The sequence below is a fragment of the Callospermophilus lateralis genome, unplaced genomic scaffold (assembly GCF_048772815.1).
Source record: "Callospermophilus lateralis isolate mCalLat2 unplaced genomic scaffold, mCalLat2.hap1 Scaffold_132, whole genome shotgun sequence".
In the NCBI taxonomy this organism is placed as follows: domain Eukaryota; kingdom Metazoa; phylum Chordata; class Mammalia; order Rodentia; family Sciuridae; genus Callospermophilus; species Callospermophilus lateralis.
The window spans coordinates 700,373-717,816 of record NW_027512489.1 but is presented as its reverse complement, the minus strand read 5'-3'; the positions used below and the strand labels follow the sequence as shown (position 1 = coordinate 717,816).

The 17,444-nt window shown below is 40.1% G+C and overlaps 1 protein-coding gene across 1 annotated transcript in view; it reads left to right on the top strand.

Moving 5' to 3' along the window:
- Positions 1-24: 24 nt before the first annotated feature.
- Positions 25-17,444, top strand: part of LOC143388261 (gamma-aminobutyric acid receptor subunit alpha-5-like) — a 70,363-nt gene continuing 52,943 nt past the window's right edge. Inside the window, exons 1-3 of the mRNA XM_076842145.2 lie at positions 25-80; positions 14,828-14,949; positions 17,358-17,425. Coding sequence (XP_076698260.2) covers positions 25-80; positions 14,828-14,949; positions 17,358-17,425 — 246 coding nt within the window. The remainder of the gene's footprint in view (positions 81-14,827; positions 14,950-17,357; positions 17,426-17,444) is intronic.

The following is a 17,444-nucleotide window of genomic DNA, read 5'->3' as shown; positions in this document are numbered from 1 at the left end:
AATGGAATATTCTCTAGCTTTATCATGATTAAAAACCTCCTTCTTTTTTGTATTTCCATGAACTTATCCAGTCACTTTGGGTAAGTTATCCCTTCCAGTTTTAATGTTTACAATTTTGGGGCTAATGGTACCTTTCTGGAATCTTGTAGAGCAGAACATCAATTCAGCAAGCCCTTGCTTTTTACCTTTGCAGTCTGCTGCCCTTCAGTTTGTTGTAAATATATGAAGGGTCCTTGCTCCTGACCTATAATTTCTTCCTGAGCAAGGCTGCCCCTGGTGTGGGATCTCCGCAGTATGTCCAAGAAAAGAGGCAGAAAATGTTTTCAGAAATGAAAACCAAATATGGTTTCAGAGTAAAAGCTGTGTTTCCTCCTACTTGGGCTAAAACAAGATTCAGAAGTTTGCTTGCGTAAAGGACATTCACTGCTTATTAGACAGGGTGGTCGGTATGCAACATTCTGATCACTCTCCTTGGTTCCATTATGCAATTGAATTTGCCTTTCAAGCCCAGTCTTTGCTGTGTATGTATTGAAAAAGGACTCCAAGTAGTCATGCCTGAGCCAACGGCCTGGAACAGCCCATTCAAGTGCAGCGGCAGACGTCATAAACTACACGTCTGAAAATCTGAAAGTCACCCCTGAAGTTCTAGCATTATCATTTACATTAACCTTTCATTTTGGCCATTAGTCTCTGTGTATTGATTTTCTCTTTCATCAAATTATTGTTAACTAACATGACATGTGCATGCTCTTAGGAGGCCTAAGAGCCTCCTCTCCTTCTTCTCTCCCACCACTCCAGAACTGTTCTGGCTAATCAAAAGGATTGCAACTTGAAGCTTATGGAATATGATTAAGAAATTAAATTTCAGGATTAAAGTCACCAAAAAATTAGTTCTGTAAAACCAGGCTCCAGAGGTTTCACATTATACTCTGCACATGTGTAAATCGTAAAAGGGTGGAGACTATTAAGTGGCTCTCCAACAGCCTGGGGAAACTCCTGCTGTCTGGCAAACAGAGATGATCCTTTTGGGGGCTGTGACATTTTGTTTGTGCTCTGGGCATTTTCTGCTCTTCTGACCCTTCCAGATTTTAGCAGATGAAGAGAGGGGGGAGAGGGAAAGAGACAGACAGACAGGTAGAAACTTAAGACTTCCAAGTGCTGTGACTGCAGCCCAGGTGCACTGGGACCTGGGCACAGGCCTGAGTCTTCAAGGAGGACTTTCTCCAACATAGTTTATCTAAGGACATGCCCATCCCTCACCAGCGTGAGCCCAACAGCCCATGTTGGCTAATGGAAACAGGTATAGGTTGCAGCCAATCAAGTATTCTCTGGAAAGAAGTGTTGTATGTTATTTTTTCCTTGCTTGTTTGGACACCTCCCCTCACAGGCCTTGTCTTTGTTAACTGTTAAATGCAGATTTTCTTTCCAAGTTCTCTCCAAGTGTTAAATTCTATAAACTGTGATGCTCACAAAGTTTTGAATGGAAGGTGTGTAAATGAAATCCTACCAAGTATTCAACTTTTCAAGTTAATGCATTGTGTGGTCAGTCTGCTTACTGATATATTACATATTCTTAGAGATATTTTGGAAGTGAAGAGTATGCTAGGATTGGCATCATATAGTTTCTTTATAATATTTTAGCCAACATATTACTGTGACTTTTCACTAAATAGGTAGGAAGTTATTACACTTCCTGGAAGGTTCAAGTCTGGAATAGGAAGTAACATATAAAAGAAGTGTAGCCATAAGAAGCAGTTATGCTTTATTCCTTAATTAACCCTATAGATTTCCAAGATCATGTTCAAAATAAGAGAGGTAATTATTATGTGCTGGAAGGAAACATTAAGCAAGTGGTAAGGTACTCCTCAATCTTTCTAAAAAGTTAGCTGTTGGAGAAGATTTTAATTTTGATTGTTTTGATAAAACCATAACTAATAAAATGGAAATTGCCCATAATTCCACCACCAGAGACAATCACCCTTCACAGTTTAATATACTTGTTTCTGTGCATACGTTTATACAGCTGGGATCATACTGCACATTAACTTTTGGGTAGTTTTTTTCAGACTTGTTACTTTATTATTGCAAAATCTAAGTTGTGTGATTTTTAAAAGGGATGGATTTATTACTGTGCGTGAATGTTCTGTTGTTTACTACTTCCCTAATTTGGGATGCTTACGTTGTTTCTGATTTTGCTGTTACAGATTTTCTTGTAGTGAACATATATGGCTTACAATATTTTAAATTATTTGAGATCATTTCATTTAGAGAATATCTCTGTAAGTGGAATTTTAAATCATTACATCATTACATCATTACAGGTTCTTGGAGTGCTTTTAATGCTTAACCCTGGGTGTTCAGCTGCTTTTGATAAAGTGGGGTTTTTAGTGAAGAAGGAAGCCGAGTTGCACACATTTTGTCCAGCAGGATGTACTTTTCAACAGCCGCAAAAGATATCATAAAATATATCAAATGTCTACTTGTTTCTCTTCTTATATGAGGCTCCTCTCACTTACCCTTTACCCAAACATATGTAAGAATAATTTTGTCAAATCCCAAAGTTTCATAACATTTGCTTGACTTTAAATCTTCAAAGAATAGTATCGATTACAATGTACAGCACCTATTTTTAGGACTATGTTTTAGGTGAATCTTAGGAGCAGTCTTATGAGATGAGCATTTTTAGCCTCTTCTGACAGCTATGGAAGATGGGATGGAGAAATAGCTAACTTGGGGATTTCATAAAGCCAGTAACTGCTGGGATTCCTTACTCAGCACACTTTATGTGATTGTGTCTGGTTACTTCCTGTGCTGCCTTATTTGACTACTGTTGGTTTGCAAACTAATATAGATGGGGTGGGGGGTGTAATTCTGAAAGGTATTCTCTTCCTTCCCAGCAGAGAGAGGACTTTGTACTTTGAGATTAGGGGTGGGAATGAATTTAAAGTAAACTCTTGTTTGTTTGTTTTTTTCCCCAAAGAAAGAGTTTATGTGATCAGGCACAAAACAAAAGCAAGAGGGAAGTAACAAAGGCCCTGAGAAATGCTGATACCTGTAAATACACAAAAGAGGTCAGAGAACTGGCAGGGGGTAAGGAGTGAATCAGAAAGGGGAGAGGAAGGAAAGAGGCAATGTGTAAGGTTTTGTGCTTGTATAGAGTTGATGTACAGGGTTTTTGAAAAGCATGTGTATCTGTCAACCAGGAAATGTATTTGTGAGAGGGGAAATATTTGAAATTATATAAGATAATTAATGTGAAATTGCTTTGAAAATAATATGATTATTATTTCTTTTTTTTTCCTCATAATCCTTTAATTTATTTGGTCACCAGCAGCTCATTTTTAATAGCCTTTATAATTCTGCTATTAGTGTTAAATTATAGAATAGAGCATGTATCAAGCATACAACAGAGCAGAGATCTTATTTGAGAGTCAGCCTTATGCAATGGCCTGGTTGAAGATGTGGGATTATTTAAGCCATTATAATTATTTTAATGAAACCAGTATCCTAAAGTACATGGGAGAGGAAAAATAGCACTGAAACAATATTGCAATCAATGTCATGCCAAAATATATACTATTAAGTTTGAACTGGAATTAATTTATTTGAAAAAATCATACATTGTCCAACTTGGAAGACCCATGATAATTGCAAGATACTTTGGAGGATTATTCACTCAATCATAAGGTTAAGTCCAATTCCATTCATTTAATTGCATTAAATATATTTCATAGATTTATCCATTGAAAAAGAATGTGTTGGGATTTTTATTATGTGGGCAGTGCAATCCAGACAGACTTCAGAAAACAGTATTTTATAATTGGGAATTAAAAGCAGGTCCTTGCAGAAGTCCCTTACATACATAAACAGAGAGGGCTATTCTTTATTTATACAAGTGTGCCAGCCTGGACCTTAGGTCTCATGTACAGGGCCTTTGCAGACATATACTCAAGGACAGTTCCCTTCTCTTAACTAGAGCAGAAAGTACATTTTCTCTGAATCATGCAGGCACTCACAATGTCTTCTTAAATGGAAAGTTCTCTCTTCTCTATCCCCGATGACAAATTCTTCCTGCCCTACAGCTGAAGGTTCATAAGACCCAGGACAAACAGTCATTATAATAATTATGAAAACACTCAGAAAGCAGCACTGAAGCAGTCAGCAGGAACAGAATCAATGGCTCAGGGAGAGTTAGAGATCATAAAAATAGGTAGCTCCAGCAAGACAAGTAGGTGACCGCAACCTGGCTGCACAGTCATGCCCAACTTTCTTTCTTTCTTTTTTTTTTTCTTAAGGCACCAATAGAAAATACTTCTGAATTATATACTTTATAAAGGTAACTTTTTACATGTTCATCATGCCAATAGGCAGCAAGCAGAGCTCAGAAGGATACGGCTCTCTGCCGACACCAGCTGGCAATCAGCTCCAGAATGAGTGACTGGCTCAGTTCAAGGGGAGAAGGAGAATGTGGGGTTTTTTGATTTTTATAAAGATTCAGTGGCATAGATGTATATTTCAGTTGATGTGGAATTTCAGAGGAAAGTATTAGAATTGAAAGCAACAAGACATCATTAAACCCTCTCAGCAGTGAGTTATAGGTGTGTCTATAGGTGTGTCTCCTTAATCTTCACAATGCATTTTAAGAAGTGTGCCATTTAATTTTCACAAAATCCTCATGTTGTGGATATAAAGAGCTCAGGCTCAAGAGCTTAGAGAGATGCGTCTGATTTTTGCCATTGGAAAGTGGAAGTATTAAACAAATTTTTTTAAAAAGAAATGGAAGTATTAGGGTCCATCTCAAAGATGCTGAAGCCTTTTTCAGAATGTCCTAATGTTTATAGTGCCATGAAAAAGGAATGAATGGGAAGGACATTTCCATATTGGTAACAGAAGAATATTTTAATTTAGAATTCAAATAACACCAATATAAAAACAGTTGGTCTACCTCACAGCCTGAATAAAACCCAGTACAGGATATGGATTATGAAATTTAATGGTGTACAGAAGGTCCCAGCAAAGTAAGACATACTATGAAACAGGCGTTAGCAATTCCCTGAGAAATCCCTTTTATGTGTATTTCTTTAAAAGCCATTTCAAAATCAAAAAGACAGAATCTAGAAGTTAATGAAACCCAGGGTCAGTTCATTTTAGTTTTAGTGACAACAACAAAATGGGTCATCACTTCACTATCAGTTTGCTTCCTGTTTCAAAATCCTTGCCAAACATTTAGGGAGCATAAAGTATTGTTTGGGGCAGTCTTGATGGCTGACTGTGATCTCTGTTTCTACACATTACGTCTGTGACATCAGAAGTTATGTAACCTGTCTACATCTCAGTTCTGAATCTCAAAGTAGGGATAGTAATGGATCCTATATTTCAGGACTGATGTGAGGGACAACTGTTTAACTTATGCCAAATGTTTAAACAAGTGCTTAAACAGAGGTGGGCATGGGGGTGGTGTGCGCGTGTGTGTGTTTGTGTTAAGCTCATATCATCCCTCCTTCTGGGTATTTGACCAGGCCACTCCTGACCTTTACTAGACCCAGAGGGTGAATGTGGTGTCCCAGCTGTGCCTGAGTGCAGTAAGGGCTATAAATGGAACCACATATGCAAAGCCTCCCTTGCATGGGCTTCTTGAGGACTATTTCCCTGCTGCTACTATAGCATGTATGGGGTCCTCACCATGTACTAGGCACTATGCTAGATGCTGAGGTCTCACAGGGGACAAAGTGGAGCCTGCCTTCATGGAGGGTATATTCTGGTTTAAGACAGGTAATAGAGAAATAAGTATCGGTTGAGTTATAAAGATGGCTACAAAGAACAATTCCGAGTAGAGGTAATGAATGTGCAAGGAAGAAAGGCTATTGCAGTGGTCCTAGGGAAGTGAGGTCGTGAGCAGTGCTATTTGTAGGGAAGACTGATCAGGTGGGAGAGATGGTGGCAAAGGCAAGGGTGCTGTAGCAGGGGCTTGCTGGGCATATTAGGAACAACAAGGGGAATGATATGGGGAAGTGGGAGATTATTAGAAAGCAGAATCAGAAGAAGGGGTGGAGTTGGGTCAGAGGACCTTGTAGGTGATGACTGTAGCATCAGTTGACTTTTATCTTGAGGATCAGAGAGAGTGGTGGAGTGGTGTTTTGTTGTTTTAGAGATCGTCTCAGTGTCTTGCTCAGGCTGGTCTTTGAAATTCTGGCCTCAAGTAATCCTCTTGCCTTACCTTCCTGAGTAGCTGGGACTACAGATTATGTGACAGGATGCCTGGCCCAGTTCATGGAGTGTTTTGGAGTGGGAGAAAAATGTGATCTAATTTAAATGTGCCAATGATGCCATTTAGATTTTAAAACTCACTCAGTATGCTGAGTAAATAAAATGGAATAGAATCTGGGGTGGGGCTAGAGGGGAGAAAAGGAAGAAGCAACAAGGTCATAGTGACCCTGGGGAGGAACTATTTTGTCTAGTAGGATTTCTTGATGGGTTAGTGTGGGCATGAGAAAAGAGGGGACAAAGATGATGACCTCTCCACATCAAGTATTTGACCTGAAAACCTGATGGGTTCAATTAATTGTCAAGGAGTAGAGAAGGCAGTGGAGAAGAGGTTTGGGTAGAGATAATCCTAAGTGTGGTTATGAACATGCTAAGCCCTTTGAGATATGGGTTAGATACCGAGGTGGAGAAGCCAGGCAGACCATTGGAAATAGAGGTCTGGAGGTCAAAGACAGACTGGACTGCATGCATAGCCTTGATAAACATCTGTGGGTAGAAGATATGGAAAGCCATTGGGTTGGATGAGCGAGTAAAGTTTGAGTATAGACAGAAAGAAAAAAGACTTCCCTGGATTACATCCTGGCATATTACAGTATTTGGAGACAGGAAGGCAAGAGCAAAGAAGGTAACAGCAAGAACAAAAGGAAGAGGCAAGTGAAGAAGATGAAAGAAGAGAATAATGGAGGAGGCCAAGTGGAGAAAGTGTTGTAGGGAGGGGAACCTTAGACCTGTTGCTCACAGGTCCACTGAGATGAAGATCAAGATTTGACCTTTGGATTTGGCAATGAGTTCATTCCTGGCCTTCAGGAAAGAGATTTTCTTGGGATGCAGGTAGTGGAGATCAGAGAAGAGCTGCTGCAAGAGAAGGAAGGAGAGGCAGCAGGGTTTTCTAATGAAAATAACGCTTCCAATGAGTTTTGATGAGAAGAGGAACAAATCACAGAGAAAAGCTGAAAGGGAACATGGGTGAATGACTTAAAGACCCATGGTACTATATCAGATGTGCTTGCTGATGGGAATGATGAGAAGCAAGGGATAGCTGTGGGATGGTGCATGTGGCACGAACACATACATGGGTTGGGGAAAGGAAGGGCCTGAGCTAGGGAACATGGGTGGTGTGGGGTGGATGGCGTGCAGTGTGGCCTGTAGGGTTGTATGATTTAGGTTCTATGTTGTAGGCTGCAGGATTCTGAGCCAGACAGAAGAGTCAAGGACAAGAGAGTTCATAGGGAGGTAGTGAGCTGGGATGGACTTGTGCTTGATCTGGGAAACTGAAGGGCAGGACTTGGAGGGTCTTTCAGATGGAGTTGGAGGAACCTAAGAGTTCTGGCATAATCCATGATACAGGAATTTAACCACATAAAATATGTGTTTCAAGTTTTGAGTTTTCCACATTGAAATGGGAAAAATTCTTATCTAGAAACATGGAATTAATCTCATCATCCAGCTAGTGTCCACCATGGCTGCCCTCTCTCCTTTTACATAGCATTTTGTTTTAAATATGGTTAGCTAAAGTAGTGCCTAATGCACATTGAGGAAACACATCACAAAATGGTGCCATTTAGAGGTGCTTATGTAACGACCTTCAAGTAACAAACAAGTGAAGATATATTTCCAAGAAGCAATCAAATACTGGGGGGAAGAATGCAATTTCAGAAGACAGATAAGGTGAAGCATAAAACCAATCTGCTCAACCCCCAAAGTAATTTCACATTAAAACTGTCTGCAGTAGCCGTTATCAATCCCATTTTATGTAAATAAAACATGACTGTCAATATAAGCAGAGATTGTACCATAAGAAATACAACATGCCCTCTCTTTACATGTGCAATTTGTGGTCTGACAACACTCAGAAGAATATTCTTCACCAGAAATTATGAGCTAAAGTGTACCCTTTAAAATACTATAGTAAGGAAATATCTTGGTAGAATAAAGCACCTTTAAAGATGGAATCTACAACACATTACTCCTCTTATCAGAGATTTTAACCTTAATGGATAAATGAATCAGTCACATTGTCAGAGAATCCTTAAAAGTTTCTCAAAAAGAAAGATCCTTTTATATCTTAATAAAAAAAACAAAACCCAACCATCACACCTAGAGTGGTGCACACCTATAATTTTAGCAGGTCTGGAGGCTAAGGTAGGAGAATTTGAAGTTCAAAGCCAGCCTCAGCAACTTAGGCCCTAAGTAATCCAATGAGACCCTGCCTCTAAATAAAAGGGCTGGGAATAGGACTCAGTGGTTAAGCACCCCTGGGTTCAATCCCTGGTACAATCAATGAATCAGTCAATCTCCTTGCTTACTCCCCTCTCCAGGATACCCTTGTCTCTCAGTGTCTGTGGAGGACTGGCTCCAGGATCCCCTCTTAATACCCTCATCCACCATGCTAAGACCCTTACATAAAATGGCATAATATGCATATTTTCCTGTATACTTTAAACCATCTCTAGGTTACTTATACAAAGTAAATTCTGTTTGAATAATTGTTATACTTTGTAGTTCAGGAAATAATGAAAAGTGGGGAAAGTCTTTATATGTTTGGTATAGTTGCTATTTTTTTTCCTGAACATTTTCCATCAGTGGTTGGTTGAATCTGAGTATGTGGAGCCTGCAGATATGGAGGCTGACTGTAATGAATGAATTCTGCAGCAGAGTTCACCCTGTGTTGGTAGTTGGCTTATTTGGGAGTAAGCTTCCTCTGCACTTCCAGTCCTATTATTTAGATCCCTCCTTCTCCCTCATCCCCCGAGTCACAAATTCAGCTGATGAGCTGGGCTTGGTGGCATGTACCTATAGTCCCAGCCTTGTGAACAGCGAGGTGGGAGAATCTCTTTAGCTTGGGAATTTCAGGCCAGTCTGGGAAACATATAAAACCTCATCTGAAAAAAACAAGGCATTGGTGGTGGGAGGGAGTAATGAGGGAGGGAGAGAAGAAAGGGAAGAAGGAAGGACAAAAGGAGGGATTGAAGGGAAAAACCCAGCTGATGATACTCATTCATCTCACCTCTTATCCCCACTACCATGGCTTGAGTAACTGATCTCTGTGCCTCCGGTCTTGCCTTGTCCACATCTGTCATTTGTAAGCTGCCCAAGTGCTCCAGGAAAGTGCTTAGGGGCCCTATCACCCCCAGGAAGAACTTAGATGTGTAGCATGGCATACAGAGGTCATGGTTTAGTGTGTGCCTACCTGCCCACCAATTGCTGGCTTTTGTGGTGCTGGTGGTTGAACCGAGGGCCTGGATCATCTTAGGCAAGAACTCTATACCGAGCTAATCCTCATGTTGTCCTTTTCAGCAGAGTTCTCACATACCCTCTGCAAAGAGGGTATGTTTCTTTTTTTACAGTTTCTTTTTTCAGGGTCACTGTTGACAATTCCCTTTTGCACCCCTTTCCTTGACATGAGACACAGTCTTCATTCTTAAAGCCTCGGGTTCATTTTCCTCTCCCCTGAACCTAGGCAAAGGTTGAGTCTTCTCTCCCTTGTGTTCCTGTAACGTCTTGCATAGTGACACTGGATTCCTACCATATTCTACTGAAAAACCTCCAGGAACACAAAACGTTCTTGCAGAAAACACTCATGTCCTGCAGGTCATTTTCGGGTCCCTAGTTCTCTCCACAACACCTGGCACATGGTGGACTCAGTAGTCATAGAGCTGGAATATGTACCAAGCCCAATCAGGGCCTCTCTGAAGATGTAACGGAGGAGAGAGAATCTTGGAGGCCATTGGAGTCATGTTGGCAGTTGGTTCACAAGGCAGTTTTCTGTTTCTAGCTTAGCCCCAGAGCACTCGCTTTCCACCTTGGCTGCACAGGAGGGTCACAAGGGTGGTGGCAGGGAGAGGGATTAAAAGTTACTGGTGCCTGTTTTCTCCTGGATCAATTAAAACTAAGTTTCCAGAGCCAAGAAGTCAGGAAGAAGCTAATGCAAGAGTCTCAAAATCAGAATTTCAAAAAGGCCAGGTATGGGAAAACAGGGAGAGGTGAGAAGTTGGCAAAGGTTTGCCCTTCCTGAACAATTTATTTTTCTTAAGCACTTTGCTGGTGAAATAAACCCATTAGTGGATCAAATTTCATGGATACCAGCTCCCCACTCCATTTCATAAAAAGTCTATAAGTGACCCAGAAGTTCACATTAGGCTGGGTGCCATGGCATAGCCTTTTAAGAAACCCAGGGGATTTCCATGGCTCTTCAGCACCTTACTCCTGTCCCTGCTGATCCTGCAACCAGTACCTTTCTCAGGCTACAATATGAGGCCCTTGACCTCATTTCTTTATCTTCTCCATCTTCTCCTCTTCTTCTTCCTCCTCCTCCTCCACCACCACCACCTCATTCACCTCCTCCTGCTGTTCCATTTTTCTTTTTTTCCAGTAGTATTGGGGATTGAGCCAGGATCTAAGGCAAGCTTGGCAAGTAATCTACCACTGAGCTACATCTCTAGTCCTCATTTCAAATCACCATAAAGTTTAGGAATCCATTCCTTATATCTTTTATATAGACTAGTAATACTTACACAAAGAAATGTAAAAAAAAATGAGAATTTTTTTTTAACAGGATAGATGGGTTTTTGATGGTGGACCCTTCATATCCATGAATTCTGCATCTGTGAATTCAACCAATCTCAGATTGAAAATACTTGCATCTGTACTGATCATATCCAGACTTTTCCTTCATCTTTATTTTCTAAGTAATACAGTATAACTATTTAGATAGCATTTTCATTATATTAGGTGTTATAATTAAATTAGAGATGATTTAAAGTGCGTAGGATGAGATGCACAGGTTATATGCAAGTATAGCACCATTTTATATAAAGGTCTTGAACATCTATGGATTTGAGTTTCCATAAAAGGAGTCCAGGAACCAGTCCCTCATGGGTATCAAGATATGACACTATTCTTTTCTGAAAGATCAATAATCTGAAAATATTAGAACTGAAAACATGGAGTAAATATGACGGTTTTGAAGAGAGTATATGCAAATATAAGGAAATAGTTCATATTTCAAGAGAACCTAACTAATTAACTCTCATTAAAATCAAGTGTGAGTCACCCAGATTTTCAAGTATTCCTTTTATGTTGAAGACCGTTAAATAAATAACATCTTACAAAAATCCACTCCCCAAAGAGCAGAGCCTTTAGCTTCTCCTTGAGGCAGGAATACACTCAGGGTGGACCCAAAGGTGAGCAGAGCTCCTGGATTGTATTCAGTATGGCTAACAAAAGTTGAATGGAAAGGCCAGTGGAGCAAGCCTGCCCTTGGACCTTAACTGGAGTGAGTGTTCAATGGGAAGGGGGAATGTGGGAGGGCTCCCTCATTACATGATGCTGTGTTCAGCGTTACTCACTGATGGCAGAGCCCAGGATGTCTGGGTTATTTTGTTTTTCAAGTACTTTCCCTGAGCCCAAATGGAACAAAGAAAGCTGGGGTTACTCTTAATCCTAGAGGAAGCTCTTAAAGATTGTGCAGCTTGGTAGAAGCACCAGCAAGTTCCCCTGACATCTGTGAGCTTCTCCTGAAGGGACAACAGTGCCGGGGGCTAAGAAAACACAGCATTTGTGTTCAGTGATCAAGCAAGAGTCTTTCTCTTCAGGGCTGTCAATGTGGTGTACTTCATAACCATATTCTGTGGCTGAATCATTTTTGAGGTTGACCTATGGATGTGGAGAGCTTCCCAATTGTTCATGGAAAAAACAAAAAGCAAACAAACAATAAAATGATATTGCTCCTATCCTAGGAGGCATTTTCAGGGAGTTTTGGAATAATCTGTTCCTTACTTTAGCACCTATCTTTAGTTAATACAGTGAAGGAAAAACCCTGCAGGTCCTCAGCCATGCTTCTAACTATGCAGGCCCACAGATAAATACAAAGAGTGATTATGGCAAGACAGGGTTAACTATAGCTCTTTCTCCAAGAAAAAGTATAATTATGTGCATATTTAAACTCTGTTTTTTGTATTGTTCTTGTTTTGGCCAGTGAGTGAAAGCTGAGCTTTGGAATTCTTAATCCTATCCTGTTGCTATCAGACATGATTTAGGTATTTGTGAAGTGAAATTCAGGGTGGAATGGTGATTCCTTGAAACTAGTGAACCAGTAAACGTTTGTCTTTCCTCTTGGACAAAGCCAAGGAGAGTGGCACTCAAAAGACATCTCTACAGATCTAGCCTCAGAATGGTCAATAATGTAGGCAAGTCTTTGTCTCTTAACAGCCAGGGCTATTCAGATCTAATGTAATTTAAGAACATTTCACAATGGATAATGGAATAGCTTAGAAAAATTTCTTTGAAACATTAAGATGTAGTACTTCTCCCCTAAATGCAGGAAATACATGCCAAAACTCCAGCTGATGCCTGAAACTTAGGATAGTATCAAATCCTATATGTATGATGTTTTTTCCCTATATCTACATACTTAAAAGTTTAATTTATGAATTAGGCACAATATAAGATAAAAAATAATAACTAATAATAAAATAGGACAATTATAATACTATACAGCAATTAAATTGCCAACATCTCTTCTCTAGGACTTTGGGGCCATTATTAAGATTACTGGGCAGATATTATATACAGCAGGATACATTGGACAAAGTGATGGTTCAGATACTGGGTGGGTTGACATGACATTGCATCATGCTACTCAGAATAGCACATATTTGAAAACTTATGATTTGTCTATTTCTGGAAATTTCCATTTACTATTTTTGCCAGCGGTTGACCTCAGGTAACTGAAACAGCAGAAAATGAATCCATGAATACAGAAAGAATTTGCTTTTCTTTTTACTGGTGTATATTTGTATGTTAAAGAGGCAGCAAGTACCTTCTAAATACTAGGCACTTGGCCATAGCCTAAAATTGAATAATTGGACTGTTTAGAATTTGAACACCATGAGAAGTGGACCCTGAGGCCAGATCTGTTTGACCAATCATTACACAACTAACTGAGCCAGTACCAAATATAACATTCATTCATACACTACCCAAGATGATGTCAAGACTTTTAATTCTGACATTAGCTTTGTGTGGCTTAGTTTTTTGTCTTTCTAAAGTGTGAAATTACCATGGATGCTAGAAAAAAGGGAAATTTAATATTTTTAAATACTGAATCACTGAATAAAATATCTGTGGGCTCTTTACTAACAGGATTAAATTTTAGCTTGCTAGAACTTCTATATGTGTTTTAATGTCAATGTAAAAATTAAATCAAGGGATCTTTCTACTGTGTCATTCAAAAAGGAAAAGCTTTAGGGTCAGTAAAGAATTGATCTGTATAAATGCAATCAATGAAAATGACCAATTTTCATGAACAGGGTGGGGCAGGCAAACATTGATTTTGACTTCAGTGTCCCTCCACAGAGGGATGGTGGCTCTTGGCTCTAATTTCAATGATTATGAAGTACAGCTGAGACCCCACAGCTGAGTATTTAAGGGAAGCATCAGGAATAGAGCATTCTTTTCCCAGTTGCCAAGAGAGCTTGCTTCTGGGAGTCACATCTGGCTTTCAGCTCAGTGAGTCCTCTGAGCTCTGCAGCCAAGCCCAATGTGTAATTCAAGTGCTGTTGGCACATCTCAAAGCATCTACAGGAACCAGAGGTGGAAACCATGCTCTTTAGTCATGTTACTGTCTTTTGGGATGGTAGACCTTCTTTTCCCCAAAATAACCTCCTTAGCTTGTCCAGATCTGCTCAAGGGCAGACACTGAGGTCAGAATCTATATGTGTCTGTCCCATCCAGTTCTTAAAAATTGCTCATTTCCATGGATTGCATCTAAGCAGATCATTCTGGTTTCCATCTGTTCCATCTACATAAGCTTTTTGAGCCTGGATAACTTCACTCCATTGAACAAACTCAGAATGATCCTCTTGTATCATCCCTGAAGGTTCAGTCTGCTCTTCTAGGTTTTTTTTTCTTTCTTTCTTTTTTTGGCTCTTGATGTGTGGGCACACACAGAATGTGCCATGAGCTGGCAGCACTGAAGGCTGCAGAAGCCCAAAAATATATCACAAACTCAATCACTTGTGTCACTAAATACTTGAATTCTGGTGTATTATTCACAGCACAAAATGCTCCCAATTCAACTAAAGACTCAGTAAGACCAGCCTTATCTTTCAACCTGGGTAAAAGTTTTTCACCATCCCCCTCCTCACCCCAGTGCTCATTGAAGAAGGCTTACTAGTGATATTGAATCCTGATTTTCTGTGTTTAAATCAAATTTATGAAATCCCTTATCAGTGGAGTAAATTCTGCTAGTCCATGTGCAGTGCCTAACTTGTTTTTTAAATAGCTAAAACATTGGTAATAAACAGCTCTTCAGAATCAAGAATGGTAGATTTTGATTGTCATGCTAGGTGATGCACATTTAGTCCAGAACAGAACTTAGGATACTCAGGAACTAAGGCTTATGACAGCAAAATAGTAACTAGGTGGTATGGAAGCTCCCTTTCCCCAATGTCCCCCTTTAAGAAAAGTTGCCATAGGATACCTGGATTTCTCTACCTTGTGAAGAATTTGTAAGAAACAATACTTAAGTTTTAACCTTTTCTTTTGTGTTTCTTTCATAAAGCTTTTCACAAATGCCAACCAGTTCTGGAAAAGATGAGACCAATGGCAACATCACAATATTTACCAGGATCCTGGATGGGCTCTTGGATGGCTATGACAACAGACTGCAGCCTGGGCTCGGAGGTAAGTGTGCTGTTCTTGGAGGAGGCCGGCCAGGCCCCAGGAAAAACCTAACCACAGTCTACAGCTTGGGTTACTGTGAGTCAAACAACCCCTGAAAGAACCATCACATCTGGATGTCCTGAGATGGTTGCTTCCTCCTTGCCAAGGACCCTGTACCCTTTATTATTGTTTCCCAGATGCAAAGTGCTGGGGAAGTGGTCTCCCTAAAATGTCCCTGCAAACTCTTTTTCCCAGAAGTCCTATTCACTTTGTGAGGAAGCAGTTATTTTTTTAATTTTTTAATTTGTTTTAATTATTGTACAAGACAGTAGAATGCATTTATGCACTTTGATATAAATAGATGGGATATAATTTCTCATTTTTCTCAGTGTACATGTTGCAGAATCACATTGGTCACGTAGTCACATATATACATAAAGTAATAATGTCTGTTTCATTCTACTATCTTTCCTATCCTCACATCCCCTTTTCTCCCCTCTCATCACTTCCCTCTACCTAATCTAAGGTAACTCTATTCTTCTTTAGTGCCTCCACCTTATTGGGAATTAGCATTCGCATATTGGAGAAAACATTTTGGGATTGGCTTATCTCGAGAAGCAGTTCTATCCAGTATTGTTCTTTGCATCTTTACGGGGTGTAAATTTAATTTTTGACTTTGGCCATAATTATAATATTTATAATAGTCTCCCCTTATCCATGGGAGTATGTTCCAAGACTCCCAGTAGTCGCCTGCAATTGTAGGTTCTACAAAACCCCATATATACTATGATTTTTTTCTGTATATACATACCTATTATAAAGTTTAATTTATAAGTTAAGCATTGTAAGAGATTAACAGCAATAATGTATTATAACAAGACTATTATAACAATTTATAAGAATATACTGTAGTAAAAGTTATTTTAGAGCAAATTACTTATTTCTAGAATTTCCCATTTAATATTTTTTTATTTGTTGATGGACCTTTATTGTATTCATTTATTTATTTATATGTGGTGCTGAGAATGGAACCCAGTGCCTCACATGTGCTAGGCAAGTGCTCTACCACTGAGCCACAACCCCAGCTGAGATTCAAATTTATCTTTGAATCTCAGCTCACACTGGGTAGCTGAAACTTCAGAAAGTTAAAGCACAGATAAGGGAAGGACGACTGTGCTTTGAGAGAAACTGATAAAAAACAAAACAAAACTTGATAATGGATTGTTCTTCCAGAGCACAACTGGCACAGCTTAATTTTATGGTGAAGATTGTGTGCAGTTTCCAGGCACGTTTAATGCATTTGGCTGTAACCAATTTAGATGTAGTGCATTTGAACTTGCTTCATTAGGTGAAGTAGACACCCTCTGGCAAACACATTCTAGAGGAAAAGGTTTAGTTCTCTGATATTTGCATTTTTAAAGGGAGATTCACTTAAAGCATGAATTGCCATTCTCAGCCTTTTCAGGAAGGCAAAGACTCCTTGACAATGTCTGGTCTGCCCTCTGAATGGCATTCCCAGGCCTCAGTGTTCAGCACTCCTGCCCCTTTTGGACATATTCAGTGAGGTCAAGGCATAGAGAGACCTGCTGATTTGTCCTCTGTTCTTGAAGCCTGCCTTACAACTCTGCAGGTTGGGGGCCCTGAGGATATACAGGAGGGCTTATTGGGCTACCCTAAATCTCAGGGTGCAGTGGGGCTTATGTTTCAGTGGGGAGACAGGCACCAGAACCACAAAGCACCAAACACCTGTGTATAAAAGTAGATGTCCACTGCAAGGAGACGCTGGGAGAGAAAAGATCTGAGCCCATGGGGATATCATCAGGAAGTCTGGGGTCCTTTAACACCGGATGTAGCACATTCTGAATGTGTTCTGTACTCACAGGGGTTATTTGGCCTCAGTGGTGCCCAGAGAACACACAATTTTTCCCCAATATTATTAACCACTTGTATCACTTTATGTATTTTCCAATAATTTTAGCTGATACAGTAGTCTTCCATGATGGAAATTTCTAACCATTGAAATGCCATCCATGGAGCAGTGGGTCTTCCCCTCTGAGAGCTGTCCTTGTCTGAGAGCACACCCAGAGCATTTTCTCATTCCTCCTTTTCCTGGAGACTACATGGTGGCTCCATTTTTTTTTTAACTGGAGCTACCCCTGAATGTTTATGCTACTAACCAACTCCCACTCGGGGACTCAGCAGGTCCCTTATGCAGAAAGACAGTCCAGGGGGCAGAAGTACAATGACAACCAAGCTGCTTTCTTTATGTGATGGGTATTTTATTTGTGTTAGATTTTGGAGCAGCTTAGTTCCACTGGGTATTCTGACCAGTCCTCTGGATTTACCAAACACATCACAAATGCCCAAATACAGTGTGACCGAGGTGCAGGGTGAGTCCCTGCGCGGAGCAACCTGTGTGTCTGTTTCAGAGCGAATCACTCAGGTGCGGACTGACATCTACATGACCAGCTTCGGTCCTGTGTCTGACACGGAAATGGTAGGTCACGGGGCCTGGC